Here is an 18092-nt window from a genome sequence, read left to right on the forward strand (position 1 = left end):
CCTTATCACTTTATTCAGATCACATGTTTTTAATTACCACATGCTTCAAGATTTTAAAGATGTTCAAACTCAAGTTATTGATTTCCATATACATTAGGACAAGCCTTTTAGGAAACCCATCACGTTTAGTTGTGTTTTCACAGAAACACAATAACAATTTTAAGGCAACAGTTCAGACCAGTAAATCAGGAATGCCCTCCCTTTCCCCAAATGACAGACATTTAGATTACTGGGACTTTTTTCATAAGCACTGACACCAACCAGGTATGTCTGCACTGACTTTAAGACGCTTTGGGTAAGTGTGCAGATCTCCTGGAGTGCTGGCTGGCAGTTTTCCTCTCTTTTATAGGCCTAACTGTATCACCCTTATTTAAAAAAATTTACAATCAATGTTGAAGCATTTTCCAAAATTGCTTTAACAGATTAACAACTGCAATTTACTTCATCTCACCTTGACTCCAACAAAACACTTCCAAATCTGTGCAGGACTCTAAGTGCGTTCTTACTTTTCAGTGACTCCAAGCTCTGCACCTGTTTAGGTGTATTTATTGAACTGAACTGAATTAAGCGTTTCTTTGAACAAGTAACTGCCTTCCTGACCTGGAACTTCTGAATGCACACAGTATATGTTCTCATGTTCCTTCCTTGAAACAGGATTAAGAACTATAGTCATCTCTCTGGGAATATGAATGAAGTTAAGTTGGGGGTTTCATTTCTAGAATTAAACTTTCTGTACCAGGATTAAATAATCCCCACTATTGACAAATACGTGACACAATAAAACAGTAAAGAAAGCAATGTGAGTATCATTCCAGCGAGAGGAAGAAAAGAGGAGGAACTAAACTAGGCTTCCAGAATTTCTCACAGGGACTGCACCAATCCATTGCACTCAGTAATGAAACAAGATGAGCAAAAGTACAGATCATAGGTAGCTAATCTATTTCCACATTTCACATAGACACAAGAATGCCAAAGACAAGTAATACATACCAGACCACAAAATCAGAGACTGCATAAAGAAAGAGTCCCAAATGACAGGTCCCAGAGAAGGAACAACCAGAACAGCCATTTAGCAGATTTTGTATGTTGAAATCATAATCCCCTACGCTATCAGCTAATAACACAAATAATCAAAGAGTATATGCAGGTGAAAGCATTATATGAATGCCTGTGATCAGATCTGTCCAGAGGAAAACTGCATAGAAGTTCCACAAATTCACAAACGCTATCTTTTCCATGGGTAACGATACTTAACGGAACTAATGACTCTTACATTAATGCAAAATCCATCATTTCCTTCTAAACCGGAAGTACATCTCTAGAGAATTCTTTTTTGTCTACACACATGTTATGAAGTACTCCATGTATGTAAATAAATTAACCGCTATCTAAAAGAGATTACAGTTCTAAAAACCAAATTACTCGAGAATAACAGTGAGGAATAGTGTGTCTCGAGAATTTAATAGGGGGAAAAAAGAAATTGCTTGCATTTTCTCTTAAGCCACCACTATGCTTCACTGTCTTAGATTCTCTGTGTTAAGTGAGTGTAAAAAAAAAGTGGGGAATAAAACAAGAATTGGGACTACACTGGAATATCTCACAAGCACAGGAAACAAAACTCAAACTTAAGATTTATTTTGCTTAACAAAGTAATATTTATAGCATTCTTCTACTTACAGCGGACACGATAAGCTCTCCACCTAGGCTCTGGATTTCTGCTTTAACTTGACTGCAGATTTTGAGCTGATGGGAGTACAGCTTGATCTGTTCTAGGTAAGCCAGTAAATCCTGTTTGCACGATTGGTCTGGACACTGAAGATTAAAAAAAGAACAATTAATAAAGCGTTTCAGCAGCTTGTCTCAGACAAATTGTACGTGACTGTAGCGTGCATTTCACTGCAGCTGTATCAGGTCGTGTAGTTCATTCCTCTTGTGAAGCTTTTTAACAAAGTAATTGGAGAAGCTCAGAATAATCCTAAACTTCCCCATATTCCCTTTTAATTTAACACCGCTGGGCTTCCCTTAGCAATATTTCTAAACAAATTCTTCCTTTTGTAATACAATCCATGGGTTTTTTTGTGTTCCATCCATCCATTCAACTTGATCAGCAGATCTTCTGTATCGGTGGGAACGGGAAAAGAAGACTCTTACAGAAAACTCACTGATTTCAATACTTTTACCAAGACAATTTTTATAAACATCGCATCTTTCTACCCTCACTTCTGTCAACTCCCAAAATAGTCGGGAGCAGCTGGAGAGGAAATACTGCTCTGTGAGTACCATGCTAGACACTTAAGGCCTGGCATGCGTTCGCTCTAAAGCTGCTTTTCATTGCTCTGGCAAAATAAAGGGATCTTAAGGTGAATGGTGAGTCTCTATTGCACTACCACAGCTCCAGAAAGTGAGCATGATAAATAAGAAATAGATCCCTACACTTGTTCAGACACGTACGTGCCTACATTACAAATACGGTCACTTTCTTTTGATAGGAAATTGTGTTCAACTTTACATATTAAAAAAGAAAAGAGACATTCCCTCCAACTGCAGTAGCAACGACCATCTATGGTTTTGGACAGTTATTAAACCTTTGCTGTTCTGGAACTGTGGTCAATGCAGTCGTGATTTAAATCCAAAACCTGCCAGAAGTCAGAAAAAAGCACCACTTCTTCCTAATTCACGAAATACTTTACCTAAACTACTGAAGGAACTTGATACTTGTTTAAAATGGGGGTGATGATTCTACCTTTGTGACTACGCAATAGAACAGAAATGTTTGGTTAAGCAAGCAAGTTCATGTTTTAGACTTAGGAAAAGATAACGAGGAATAATGAAGAAATCAAGTGAACAATTTTAAATGCCAGTCCTTACCTCGTGTTCTGTTAGATGCGTTGCTGAAATGTCTTCTGTGCTTTGGCATGGTTTAGAAGAAAAACAGAGGAGTTTCTTGACATACTCTCTTTCTTATGTTTGATGTTTTCAGAGTAGTAGTGTATTACAGATAACTATATTGAAATATGTCTTGGTTTCTTCCTTACTCAACACCGCTTTAAGAACGGCACAAATCAGTATTTAAATACTGGCATCTCAGTGACCGATTAAAAACTGGAACACTCATGGTTTATTGAATTTTAATTAATAAAAATCTGTCCTTCCAGTCAAATGTAATCCCTTTCAGCATCAGAACTAATTATATCTAGACAGCGTGTATTTCCTGGAATGAAACGCTTGCTCCTCATTTTTTTCTTCTCCTCTTGTTAAATACACTGTAATTTTTTTTTTCTCCCCCCAGTGGAAAAACTCAAGAGATGGGCACAGAGGGTGCTGATACAGTGTCTCATCCACTTCAAATAGTGATACTGTCAGTTACAGAAGTTCAGAGACAAGAATATGTTAACCCTATTATATAGTACTCTCCTGTAATAACATCGGCAGGCCAGTCACATTCACTATCTTTCCTACATACCATTAGAGAAGAAATGTGTAACATTTTTGGAATGCTAAGGATGATATGCATCAAAGACCGGGAAATTGCCACTCGAGAACAAGACCTTGAAGTTAAAATAGTCCCATGAACACACTGGTTCGGTGCTCAGTAGCACTCAAAAACAGGCAAATGCTGGGCATTATTAGGAAAAGACTTCTGAAATGTAATTACGCAACTGTACAACTCTGTGGCGTATCCACAGCTTTACTACGCTGCGCAAGTATGGTGCATGTTTCCCTTCTCTTGCCCATTTCAAGGCACGTGAGAAAAGAGGACAAGGACAATAAAGATTTTCATGAAGACAGGTACTCTTTCCTCCAATACAAATCCAAGAGGCCATTAGGAGAAACTAGCATGAGTTCAAAACAAAAGGAGATGGGTTTGAACACTCAGAACTTGCAGAAATCTTTGTTGCGGAATGGTTATACTAGAAGCTCAAACGGCTTACAAAAAATGACTGGACAAATTAATGAAAAAATATCAAGGACCGTTTAATGGATTAAGGGTATCAAAAATGTTGGGTTAGGTAAATTCTTGAATGGCTGCTGGAGGTTGGGAGACCGTATTGCGGAAGTACCGTGAAACACATGCCGTTATCTCGTGGAGTTCTGTATATATTCACTATTAGCTATTGTCAGCCACAGGATATTGGCCTAAATGAACCAAGTGTGTTCATTTTATGAACTTTACCCATAAAACTTTACAAGACGATATGATCGAGGCAAGGACCAACACAATACAACGAAGAGGCATTTCCAGGGATAACGATAACATTCTACACTACTTTAAGCAGGATAAAGTAGAGTACTACAAAAAAATTAAAGCCTCATGCCTTATAGCGTATCCAAATCAACCACAAAACAGATGTTAGGAAGAAATGCACTCTGTAGAGAGGATATTCCGTAAGGAATCCTCTACCTATTGCTAAGAAGCATCTGGTACAAGCAACGCTTGCTTACTAGTGAAACCAAACACTACACTGCGACAGAAGGACAATTATTAATAAAGTCTGAGTTTAATCATCCCACAGGCAATTGACAGTTACTGGTTTAATGCCTCACATGCTTAGCTGGGGTTCCTGGCAAACTATGAGGTTCTTCCCCATACATATTGAAGGTAGTGGGGTGTGAACAAGGCCCTTCCGTAATAACAGGATCAGAACTGACTTCCGTCCCACAGATGCAGTGGGGTTTTACCTAATAGAAATTATATCCACAGCAACCTCAAAGCGGTTTGATAAATTATGCAGCGATTGATTAAGAACACTGTGAAACCAACATTTACAATCCCAGTGAAAAAGCCATTGGACCGAAAAGATCAAAAGACGAACAAATCTGCAGGAAAGTCTGACTGCCAACAATATTGTTCCTGCTTTACTTCGATTTCATTCCTTTGCTAACAGAGTCGGTAGCATTTCTCTAGTATTTGCTGCTGCTCCATCATCTCTGCCTTCATGGTGAGTAATACGGGGTATAATCACACACAGACCCACTTATATAGATATACATTTATATAAAAGCATCGTGTATTGCAACTACTAATTAACTGTAAGCTTTCAGGTAAGATGATCTTGCGGTCAGAAGTTTTTTTGCCACATCCACTTGGACCATATTTATCTGCTAATCATTTTAAAGGATGCCTTTTTAATTTCACTTTCAGGAAAACTTTCTTACAGTACATCAGCTTCTAAGTCAGGAGACTACCTGGTTCTGTAGAAAGAGATGTTTCACATTGATCCCTATACTTCCAGAATTTAAAAGCAGTTGCACCGTTTTAGTGAAGTATTGATCCAGACCCAGAGACAACTGTACATCGAGGAGTTACCGACCCCCACAGCAGTCAACCCGAGCGGGGCCAGGCCTGTGCTGCGCTATGCTGCAGGTATCACCCGGCCTTCAGGCCGTGCGGTGGTGCACAACCCCCCTGGCCACAGCATACCCCTAGCAAAGGCACGGCAGCAGAGGAGCTTGTGGGCAGCTTCCACTTGGTCCTGGTCATCAGTGTCCTTGCCCTAATCTAGGACTGCAGAATATAAGTTCTCGGGTGAACATCCCATTTCACGGTGGAAATGACCGATAAAGACGTTTCCTGGTAAGAAAACCCCGTAGCCCATTGAATGACCAAAGTGGGGATTCTCTTTGAAGAATGGGCTCTGCCCAGCGTGCTGGGTGCGGATCGGAGGCCCGTTCAATGCTACGCCACCTGGCGTTCCCACCACTGAAAGGGACGCAAGGTTAGCTACACTGTTCTTTCCTTACAGCGTTAGCTCTGACAAAACGCGTTTAAAAATGACACCTCACAGAGTCTGAGAGCCTTTTCTTACTGGGATCATAATGGACCAGGACCTCCTGGTGCAAACCGACTGGAATACTGAGGAGACTTTTAAAAGATATCTAAATCTACAGCACATTCTATTAAAACCAGGATGTACTAACTGCCTTAATTATCTTAGGGTTTCCAGGTCACAAATTTGACAACGGAACAATCTTATTTTAAACTCATTTTTTTATGCATGTACTCGTTATTACTTTGCCAAGGTTTATGTTTACACTGTACTTGATCATTTTCACAGTTGTTTACTCTGAGTCATCTTACAGTGCTGTATGGACTGAAATATAACTGAATTCTGCTAATCGTACCACGTCGCGTCCCCTTGCTGCAAACACAGGAAGAGGGATTTATAAAAAACTGAAATAAAGAACAATGTATAAGAGAGGTGCTCTTGTGGCTGATGAGTTATAAAATACTGCAAATGGAGTTTCAGGGTGGGGCGGCTGTTTTTTTTTCCCTCCGCACAGAAAAACTGCACGAACAATGTAATTCCACAGATCTCAATTCCAAATCCCTGAAATTCCACGGAGTATGAACCAAAAATAATTACTATGAAAATGTTTTATGAACGGGAAAGGTCAAAGAGATAGAACAATGATTCTTCATTATGCAGTGATTGCTTATTTGGGGTTCTTGCTCAGGTCTGAACCCAGATGGAAGACAGAGCGAGGTTTTTGCTTCCTTGCCTGTAGCTTTGAATACTGCAAATGCTGTCATACGTTCCTGTGGTCCTCTTAGCTGCAAAGGCAGAGTGACAGCAGACTTCCGTGACCAGTAAAGTGATGTGGCCTACCAGAAGTGGTAGGCAATACTTACGGGGTAGCCTAAGCTTGAAAGCAAGTGGTGAAAAAGTGTCAAGAAAAGCATGCGCAGGAAGAATGCAAGGACCTATAAGTTACTTGAAAATTGCCACTAAGTAGAGGTATCTATTTTCAGAAGCCCATCATACAAATCCATTTTTACATGGAATAAAAATTCCACATAATTTAGATGTTACTGAAAGGCAACAGGTGAAATATTCCACTAAGAAGTATTAATGCTGCTGAGAGAGGCACTCATAAAACCTCATTAGAATTCACGTCGCAGTCTGGGCACCAAAGTCTTGAAGGGTTTCTTCAGTTTGGACCAGCTTCAGAGAACAGCAATTAGGCAGCCCAGAGGAATGTAATGTTTCTTTTATTTTAGTACCCCAAGAGAGCAAGGCATACAAATTTTACCAAAATAACAGCTGAGAAAAGGAATTATTGGTCTTTACAAATACCTTGGGAGTAAAAAAAAAAAAAAAATCAAAACCACAGTGAGAAAAGAGCTCTGAAAGTTAGCGAAAGGATTATTTGTGGGGGCAAAAAAGGTTATAGAAGTTAAAAGATTTCCAGCTATCTATCTGTGGAACAAGAGGATCATATTAAGCATCTTTGTAATAGGAGGAGTAAAGGTGAGATTCTCTTCTTTACCAAGTTTATATGTTTCTATCTATGACTGTAGTTGTGTTCACCACAGAGGTACTGGAATGGCTGCTTTGTTCTTTTTTTCTTTTTTTTTTTTTTTTCTTAATCGCATATGCTCATTTGCTTCTAGTGCTTGCAACGTGAAATTAATTAATCTAAAATACAGCTGTAACTGACTAGTTTATTTCAGATGCGTACGAGATGCCGCAGGGAATAAATACCAGGGGTCAGGTGCCTCAAGGGTATCAACTATGTGCAAGCTCTGAGCTAGGACCAATGGAAATAATTTGAGTGAATCCAGTAAAAAGGTTACAATAACTTGAATGATGTCACATTTCCCAGCAGCTATGAGGGTACGCACAAATTATTAGCGCTAATGATTCACGGCTACTTTTTCCTCACACTAATTTGTAGTCTGGAGTCACTGTAATAATACAGAAAAAGAAAAATTTTAGGAAAGAAACACTTTGGTGAGACTGGATTCCCTGTTCTAAAAAGAGCAAGAGATTATGACCCTTACTTATCTTTGGCGTTGATACCACATCGTTCGCTGCAATAGATCAGTGACAAGTTACAGTTTTGAATTTTAATTTGCAATTGATAAAACGTTGGAAGTATTTCTTTTAAATGCTCTAGAAAAAAGAGATGTGCTGGAAGAGTACCTGTCAAGATCAGAAATCGGGACTCAAGACATTTTACCTAGTTTTTCCACAAATCAGATCGTAACTGTATAGACTGGGAATTGGAATTCTTTGTCTTGTTATCTGAAATTCAGAGAGACATATGACAGATTGTTGCTGCTTCATAGATATTAGAAAAGAAAGCATTGTGTGTGAAAATCAAAAGTGAGGGGAAGAGAGACAGTATGCGAGGGTGCGGAAGACAGTGACTATACCATGCTGCCCTGTGCCTAAAAGGCGGTCACGAAGACTAGGAATATATAAATGGCTTAGATTTGATACTTGCACACTGACATTTCACTACATTGTTGTTCTACTGGAACTGTCTGGCTCTGAAACAACCAAGCGCACCTCGTGAAGAGGGCTGCAGGGGACGAGTTGCTTGGTGTATTCCTTTACAAAGCTACTGTGCAGTTGTCTTAGCCAGGAAAACGAGCGTGTGCATCGATTTATGTAGATCCTGGTTTGAGTTTTTTTGGTGTCTTTTTTTTTTTTTTTGAGCTGATGCTTTAAAAATGCAATGGAAATAAAGTATACCTTATAGCTCTAACCTTTTGTGTTGGACAATGACGTGTATTTCTTTTAAATGCTAAAAACCAATCACCTCAAGACTGCAGGTATGCAGAGGCCACACTCTGACTACCCAGAAGGCTATTTACACGGAAAACCATTTGACATCAGTGCTCCAAAGAAACGGCCAGCGTTGGGGTGAGAGATAGATAGGAAAGCGAACCTAGGTACAGCAAAAGCACAGATTCTATAACATATATAGAGATCAGGGTGGAAAACAAATAATTTCAGAGACGGAGACAAAAAGTCAGTAACCTTACTAACTGGTGCTGAGACCTAGCACCAGTCCAAAACAGTAAGCCCATTCAGCAGAACTGTGTGCCAAAGCACCGATCCTGTCTTCCCACATCTAAACTGACTCACCTGAAACAACTCCAGTTGTTTCTGCGTAATTTACCCAAAGTCAAGAAGGGACTACACTTATACATCCAAAAAGTTGCATTCATAAAGGACCTATGAATATATGTGTGTATTTTATACTGTTGCATTAAGGGACAAAGTAGTTTTGGCAGAAAATAAACCCCCTTGCGTTCTAACACTCCTCACGGAGGTGGGAGGCTAGGTGCGGCTAGGTTTAAATTCTGAGTGATGCCCAATCCACCACTATCAGTCCAGGCGCGTTAATATATATTAAACTGGTACGGTTCTGGATACACTAATAGCGGACTGCACCTTCAGCCCAGCCGTGCTCATGAACCACCACGGCCACTCTTTGGTCACGTTCACTGAGAAACCCAAACGACTACCTGCCTACACAGTGCAGTTCATTTAAGCAACAGTTACACAGGTTGTATTGGATTGCCGGTGATAGTGACTGTCTGCAAAGCACGTGCCGATACTAAAGATGTCAGTAATATTGCTTGGCTACAAACGCGCTAGGTTATAAAACAACTCTATAGAGAGTTCTAAGTTTCCCGGAGAAGCACTTGGTATGGCCAAGCGTTCGAATCTTACCCACGAGCGCCCTTACGGGGGGAAGAGAGGCTCAGCCCCGTCGACTGATCCCAGAAGCCAAAGGCAGTCTTTGACGGAGTCCTCCTCAACTTGTTCACGATGGTGTCTTCCCTAAGACTCCCCCTTTCTTGGACTACTTTTATACTATTTCTTACCTTCAGGGTGGAGTTTGAGTGACTCTGGTCATAAATACCTTTATTATGATTGGTATAAAATTCTCTCGCCTCTCCTTTAAAGGTAGACTTTACGAAAAAGTCAGGGCGCAGACTCGAGGAGGAGCGGTCGCACCTTGGAGGCGGGCAGCCTTTGAGACAGAGGTGTGTTTTGGTATTATAATGAGCAAAGTTCTCCCAAAGGACAGCATCTTGTCAAAAAATGACAGATCATTGGCTCAGGGTAACAATTAGGCAGCTTATCAGTTCCAGAAGACCTTCAAGGGTTCCATTTGGCCCTCAACTTCCCATTTTATCACAGAGTTTGGCCACAGTGTCTCCACTCCGCTCCACCCTCCGCACTGTTTTTCTTCTTAGCTTAGCGCACATCAGTTCCATGGTTCCATGTCGTTCCCATGTTTGCTGGATTATCACAGGGTTTGGCCCTGGAGTCTCCACCCCACTCCACTCCCTGTGCTGCTTTGCAAGCAATACTGTACAGGGAATCGCAGATGCAGCGGATTCTTCGCAGACCAGCTGCGTCTGGATTCTACCCTAGAAACCTTTTGATTTTATACCTTTTTTTAATGTGTGAACAATGCTGTATTGTTGATCATTTTAGTAATTATTCCACATATACACATACATATATGTTCACATATACTCTATCTCTAAAATGTTGCGTTCATAGCTTAAAGGACCTCACAAACATATACGTACATATACATCTGTGATATACGTACACATATATTTATGTGTTGGTAATCGTATATAAACAGACACATCGATATATATGAAGAAGAGAATGCACATATTCAATTAAGACAGGATCTCTGGATCCATCACTTCAGAATTCGGAAAAGGAAAATCAGACAGGTAGATCTAAAAAGGTCACAAGTGCTTTTCTTGTAAGCGACCTTCTCAGGTGTTGGAGGTTCTGTGGACGGATTAATCTGTGACAAAGTTTAATGCACTGCTGCATAAATAACCTACCTGATTGGCAATCAGCCGTGCTAGGACATCCATCCTTGATCCTGACTCTGAAATCGTTTTTGCTGCATTAATTACATCAGATGTGTTCTTCAGTGGTCCTCTACCCCTTCAAATGAAACAAAGAACCCTGTTACATTATTCAAAAACTGAGAATAAATCATATCCATGCAAATTAGGCACAGAAGAACTTAATTGAATAAAACAACTAATCCATACAGAAGCAACACTAATTAAATCCCCGCCCCCCCCAACTGTTTCGTTTTAACGTCCCACAAATTTGTATTGTTTGGCATCAGCTGGATGCAGAACTACCAGAAAGATGTCACACGGTTTTTCCATGCTGGAAGCACAACCCATGCCAAATCCTGAGGACGCGGGTTTTAAGAGAGTACTTGTGCCATTTGCTTTTCCTTTGGTTATATGAAGTTTATGTTCCTTTCCCTTGCAGGAATTTTCTAGTAAATATGTTCAAAGAAAGTTCAGCACAGTGATGTATTCTGAGACTCACTGCGGACATCTGGTCAGAAAAACTAGGGTTTTTTTTAATTTAACTGGTGTATACCAGTGAATTGAAATATACGAACAGGGCTGCGATTAAAACTAAAAAATGCTACTCAAAATACAGATATGCCATATCTCAAAGTACTTTCCAAATAAATTACTCAAAGCACAATTTTCAGTTTAGGAAAACTGTAAAGTTCTCGTCACCAGTTTGTCTAGAGGCCAACTTCTTTTTCTTTTGTACAAACGCCCCCCCTAACTCCAAAAAACTTCTTTCATTACATGAGAATGTTTCTAGAACCTAAGAAGTAAAATGTGACCACTTAAGGTAAGCAATGCACTTAATTTTACTTCACACGTGTATCAAGTGAGCAACCCTGCCAAATTCAACTTTGCATTTCACATCTTTGACAAGAATACTTTGAGTGTTATTACATAAACATTTAATTCCTGAAGGCCTCATACCAATTTACAAGTTCTGCAATGGACAAAGCACGTAGAAAACATAGAAAAAGTTTACTATACTTTTTTGTTCAAATGAGAAGACTCTTCCTTGGAGTCAATATGGTTTCATGTATAAAGGTGGCAAACCATTCCCGTAAAAAGCTCATTTAGCCTAAAAATATTATCATATGTAGTTATAGAAACATTTCATTCAGTAAAAAGACAGCGATGCCCACTCGACATGGCAGGTAACGTTTAATCTTTTCTTAATTATATTGCTTCGCAAAGAACTATTTGTTGATCCTCGGGAACAAAGCATACTTCGCAAAACAGAGTTCCTTATACTCCATTTTTGAAGCCCACATTTGGAACAACCTAGAATCGGGTATTTTACGTGTTATTTTTCAACAGGAAGGTATCTTCTTGTTACAGAAAACCTACTTAGCAAATCGATCACAGTTTATGGAAGAGTAATAATGTATGTGAGGAAAGAATTGTCAAACGCAATCCCGTGCATGCAGAATTAAGTACTTCAAACATCACCATGCCCTTAAGTTGCCTTTCCTGATATTTTCCCTTCTAACCCTTCGTTGCACAACTAAATTCTTACGACTACATACTGAATCTTCTGAATCTTCCCACCATTTCATTTCATTTCATTTCATTTCATTTCATTTCATTTCATTTCATTTCATTTCAGTCCACTAATTAATTTTTCATTTCTGTTTGTGTTGTTGCAGGTTCCAAAGGCCACAGGTATGTCAGTTGTTCACAGCAAGTCCTTCAGATGCTGCACAAACGATAAGCAGTCCAGTACCCCCTTGGAAAGTTACAACGCAGTCTACCAGTGAAACAACAGAAAAGGTGAACGTAACCCAGAACTAAAGAACTGGGGAAAGGAGAGATGGCATAACAGTGCAAGCAGTTTCTGCTTAGGTAATTCTTGTGACTAACAGCCAGCAGCTTTTTTTGACATCTGAAGATATGCCGGCCAAGTATTTTGAAGGTGAAGCTGTTCAATCAAACTGGCAATTTTCCTGTACCTGTGCAAGTCTCTCAGAGGATCTGGCTAACGAGAATGAAGCAACTGTACCCCAAAAAGATATTTCAAACAAATAAAAAGGAAGTATTTCTTTCCACCACCGTGAGAGCCATTAGATGAACACTCAGCACTGAGGACTGACACGACTTCTGCTCCACTTGCCACCTAATTGCACCAATGGTTCCAGTTCTTCTCTACTACATTCTCTAAGAAATGTGGGGCAGGGTGTTTATGAGCTATAAACCACAGCTGTATCTTGGAATAAATGTTTAGGAATAGTGTTTAAGAATGCCTCAGGCTTATATTAAAAAGTGTCAAAAAAAGTGTGTTCAGTTACACAGACAAAGAGGGCTCCTTTTATACACAATCAAGAAGAACTACCTGCCCTCCTTTTTTTACCTGCACGTAAAATCCAGATCCTTTCAAATAAAGTACAGGTTTAATTGCCTTGGGGTATGGCATAATGAGCCATTAATCCCAAGTTATGATGTTTGCCTATTCTATCCACTAAATACTTTTAAAAGAATACTCGGGGGAGTACACCAATTCTGCTGAATCACCGTGCGAATGGAAGAAGCAGACAGAAACAAAGAGGATGAAGTTTCTATGGGGACAACTGCAACCTCTAGATTTGGACATAAATAATCAACTGCATAGAAAGAGAGAGATAAAGCCTATACAGCAGGTTTAAAAAAAGATACGGGGGTTATTACAGTGGGTCAGTCTGAACAAGAGTCCATGAGGTAGTGCTGTTATGAAAACAGCGGATGCCACATCAAGGTACACAAATCGGCAGATATCCAAAACAAAGTTTGCCTTTCGCTTTCCCAGTTTTGGTAAGACTGCAGCTGCAGTTCTGTGTGGGTTTCCATGAACAAAGTTTTGACGCGACTGGAGACCGTGCAAACAGGATGATTAGACGTATTGTAAACATGGCCAATAAGGAAAGACTGGAGGGTTTAAACCCTCCTTTGATATAGAAATTTCAAAGCTACGAGTGGGGCAAAGAAGGAAGCAAAAGCGAGACAGGCTGTAGGACACACATGGTAACAGTCTTCTAATGAGCTCCACGGCTGCAGTGGATGGGGCGGTAGTACTGAGCTTACATTCTAGAAAAGGAGTTTGAGGTGAGTTGCTGAGATCATGAGGAAGTGGAACAGAGCAGCCAGGAGGCTGTAGCGTCTCCAACACTGGACGAGGCTAGACAGACATCTGCTATGATTTATGGGATGATTAAATCCCCTTCTGAGGTCTCTTCCAGTCCGACAATTTTATTATATTTTAAATTTAACACAGAAGTTTCATGTTGTTTGGTGAGTGACTACCGGTTTCAATACGCGCCGTCTTCTAATGTTAATGGTGCAGCTGTGCATTTTGTGAATTCCCAGTTTTCCTGATTTAGCACCAGATCAGCAGGTTCAGAATGCCACTAGCTCAGATTAACTCCCTGAATCCAGATGTTAAAAGACACAGGAAGTCTATTAAATCATCTAGGTTCTTTTCCCCAGCCAGTAGACAGCTTCCTACCAGTTTTATTTTTACTTGCATTTTTTCTGGCAAGTTTGAAGTATGAAATAACACTTTGCTTGGGAGGCTGTTTCCCTGAGCTATCCATCTCACTGTCTGGATTTTTTTTTTCAGATATTTCACTTAGTTCTCTCCCCAAATCACTGTACCATTTTACATTTTACACACGTAGTCCATGATTCTCCTCCAGCAGGTGCCGAAGCATCACTGACTAATCCGTGAGACTATTGTGGTACTGGTCCAGTTCTTAAGAATGACCAAATTGCTATAGATAATATAGATCTGCATGTAGAAGTTTAAGATTATCTTAGCTCGTGCACCTACAGCAGATGCTTAAAGACAGATAAAAACGTCCTTCCCACCAGGTACCATCTGCTGGTCAAAACCATCAAAAAATTTCTCCTTTGCACAGTTTGGCATCTTTTTCCCTCTTCTGTGATAGCAAAATCTAATTTCTTTGCTACGGTGTCCATGCACTTTTTTCTGGGTCAGCCTCTTTTTACTATTTTTTTCCCTGCTTCTAATCTCTGTAATATTCAAAGCTAAACTACATCTCACACACTCAGTTACCGCATTTACTGAAATGCTTTCCCCATCACTTCATTGGGTTCACAGCCTCTGAATGCCTGATTTTGATTCATTGCACGGAAGATCTAATACTGTTTCCCTCACACTTCTCTATTTCCAAGCATAGAGCCTTACTAGCTAAGTAAGTTGGTAAAAACATTCAAGGCTATGAAAATAAATATGAGACAGAAAGTACTATATTTGTGAGCAATTATATGCCACCTGCTCTATCCAATGAGGAAACTAGGAACAGATCTTAAATAATTTGAGCAAGATGTCCAGCTAAGTCTAACTAGAAGGAATGTATTTAGATTGTGTACAATGAAATCAGTTCAGAATATCTCAACAAAACTGTAGGAGGAAAAAAAGCTTCACAGAAATGTGTCTTGGCAGGTACAATCAGAGAGGAAAAAAAAGCTGGACCACGTTAATGTAGGACACCAAGAGGGTTGGAAAATTGTGAAAGAGAGACCTAAGCCTCTGCAATCTAATCATTCTTGCTCCAAGCCATGATAAACAGTGTATCTGCAGAGCAACTCCATCCCTGTCGGCCTAAACTTAACAACAATGATTAGCACGCATCAGTATCGGGCATTATTTTCTTTTTGCCTTCATACTGGAATTTCACTCTGAAAAGTCACTATCAAAAATATTCTCTTCATACTTATGTTAACAGAAACTTGTACTCTTACCTCAAATACAAAAGGCCTTTGCCATCCCCTTTTCCAGGAATAGAGAGTCTTCTGTCTCTGAGCAAAGCCGAGTGGCTTACTCACTCACTACTCACTGTACTCACCTCAGCAGCTGTTTTGTGCTTCCCCTGCATCACAAACAACGATAGGGAGCTCTACTGACTAGTCAATCTCAGAAAATAAACTCCTCCTAAAGCATGTCCATACCTTCAAAGTATGCACATGCTTCAATAAAGCATAACCTACCTTCAAACGTAAGTATTTCATAGCACTACAAAGCACGAACTTAAGCTTCGTAACTACTGTCATCTCCCAACCACAACCTGAGTGGTCTTTGTCACATGAAATTCTTGAGCTTCAGGCACTGACCACTACATTATTATCCATCCTAATTTCTAGCTCAGCAAATCCTGACAGCTCCCACTGTACTTCCGGGTTTGCAGAAGAAAGCACTAACTCCAAACCAGTACAGACCCAGCAATACATCTATCTCTTTGGTCCCTGCTGTTCCAGTCAAAGCTCAGCAATGGATCCAGCCTGGCAATCCTGGCCAACCCCAGGCAATGCCCATCTGAGCAGCCCCAACTTGTATCACCAGTCAGGTTCAGGCTTGGCCTGGATGAGGCTGACTGTTGGCTAGGGCTCCTGGTTGATGGGAATCAACTGGAACATTTCTTAACTTTGCGAAGAAGGTCAGAGCACTCATCCAGGTGACTATCAAGTTACTTAAAGTACATGTCTAAGCATTAATTATACTGCTATCAGCGTATTTAGTTGTATAAGGTACATCCATTATCCACAGAGACAGAAAGATACTCCTAAACAAATTATATTTTATAAATACTACAGTATTCAGTTAATTCAGTTTTCACTACATTCCACGGTCCCACTTGTGCCTCCTGCAGTTCTTCCCCAGCCAAACACATAGCGTGTTTCTACTTTCTTCTACCTTCCCACTGCTGCCGTGCAAAATGCTTCTAATACTGCCATAGTTAGGAAATCTGGATTCCCATCACACGTTCTGGTCTGTACTCTATGAGCTGTTTCTTAAGTTTGTTTTTTTCTTTTTATTTTTTAACCTAGTGGTTGTGTGAAGTCCTGGGAGCAGGGATAAGGAAGCAGGATTCACACCTCGCTCATTACAAATGGTCTTTTAACTTACCGAGCGAATCAGTTCTGCAATCAATTCCTGCAGTAGCTTTGCTGCAGAAAAACAAAGCGGCCACGCAATCAGAATTTACAGGTATCAGGCTCATGGCTAATGTGGGTTTAACCCTCCAGGCTGAAAGGAAGTGAAACTCCCAGTTTGATAACTTGATAACTTGATAACTATATTGATAAATAGCTAATCTAATCCAGCTATCACTAAAATATACTCCCCTCTCAGCAATATTTTTAAACAAATCTTTTATTGCAATTTTGCCTTTTCTTTCCTTTTTTTCATGAAATGACTGGAATTGTATTTACTTACAGATCCCAATTGAAAAGGGGAGCCTAAACCCCATAGAACAAGGGATGCATCCTCACGTTTAACATTTCTGCAGACTGTTTTGTCTGCCCCCCCCCTCCCCCCCCCCAGCTCAATCAAGGCTATAAACAAAACCCCCTTTTATTACACCCGGCTGCACGTCTCTATCAGTTATACCTAGACAAAAAGGAGGCAGCAGCGTTCCTCAGGAAATTCAGATCAGGAGAAGGTAGATCGTACAGGTAGATCTCAGAGCGCACCTTTGCCATTTCTTTAAAGTGCGGACACGCGAGCATGAAAGACTCCAGTTTCGCTCACTTTCTATCCCAGTCTGAGTTTACAGGTTTGGAAATTAGGAGAAAAGAAAATTCTTAATGCTAGCGAAACTGCTAGTGAAACTGCCTAAAGGCCAAACCCACGCTCAACATTCACACATGCAATGGCTGAAGCAGTTCCACTCATTAACAAAATAAGTGTAATATGAAAAAAAATGTAGCCAGATGAAAAAAGGACAGTGAAAAGAAACGCTAAAGGCATGAGGTAAACTCTCTGTATTAAATAGTATTTTGGAGCTATAAATACCTTTTGTGAGTAAAGGAATTAAAGACTTACAAAAATACTTGGATTATATGAACCCAGGAATGGGTCAGCGATGTTCCAGGCAATGTGAACGCAACATATATATTAGTAACTATTCTGTAATTCTGGAAAAGAAAATAAGTTTAGGACAGAAGTTTCTCTTCCCTTTTGTTTTTTGCCTTCTTGCACGGGCAATGTATCAGGTCTGCACCTCCCTCGAAGAGGAATAAGAGAGAGGAGGTCCCAAAGCATAGGCTTTTTAATAGCAATAGTGGGGTGCTATCCATGAAACAAATATACTTTGTAAATGAGTATTACATGGGCTGATCTGGCTAAGACTGGTTTGTATTGGATTGGTACCTTTGAGTGTGCAGAAGTCAGCCACGCACCCTGTGGGAGTTTTGAGCGCTGCCCTTCAAGCCCTCTTGGTAGAAATGCTGGCGGAGCAACTGACCTCATTTTGTCTATCAATTCCAAACGGTGTTTTCTGAGAGCCAATAAATCCTATCGATTCATAATCAAACAAACAAGTTGTAAGCATGCAGAATATAACAAAGACACGAGTAACAGCCAACATGATTTTTCAAGGATAAGTATTGTCAGACATATGTAAAATAAGCTTTTAGGCCTTCTGGAAAGATTAGAAGCTGTAAATACCAT

General features: G+C 40.1%; 1 protein-coding gene across 1 annotated transcript in view; it reads right to left on the reverse strand.

Moving 5' to 3' along the window:
- Positions 1–281: 281 nt before the first annotated feature.
- The window catches only part of CTNNA3 (catenin alpha 3), a gene marked incomplete at both ends in the record, with an annotated part of 521829 nt that continues 504018 nt past the window's right edge, over positions 282–18092 (reverse strand). Inside the window, 3 exons of the mRNA XM_082486059.1 lie at positions 282–365; positions 1678–1812; positions 10613–10718. Of these exons, the coding sequence (XP_082342185.1) occupies positions 282–365; positions 1678–1812; positions 10613–10718 (325 nt within the window). The remainder of the gene's footprint in view (positions 366–1677; positions 1813–10612; positions 10719–18092) is intronic.

The sequence above is a fragment of the Vanellus vanellus genome, assembly GCF_965231255.1.
Source record: "Vanellus vanellus genome assembly, chromosome: 7".
NCBI lineage: Eukaryota > Metazoa > Chordata > Aves > Charadriiformes > Charadriidae > Vanellus > Vanellus vanellus.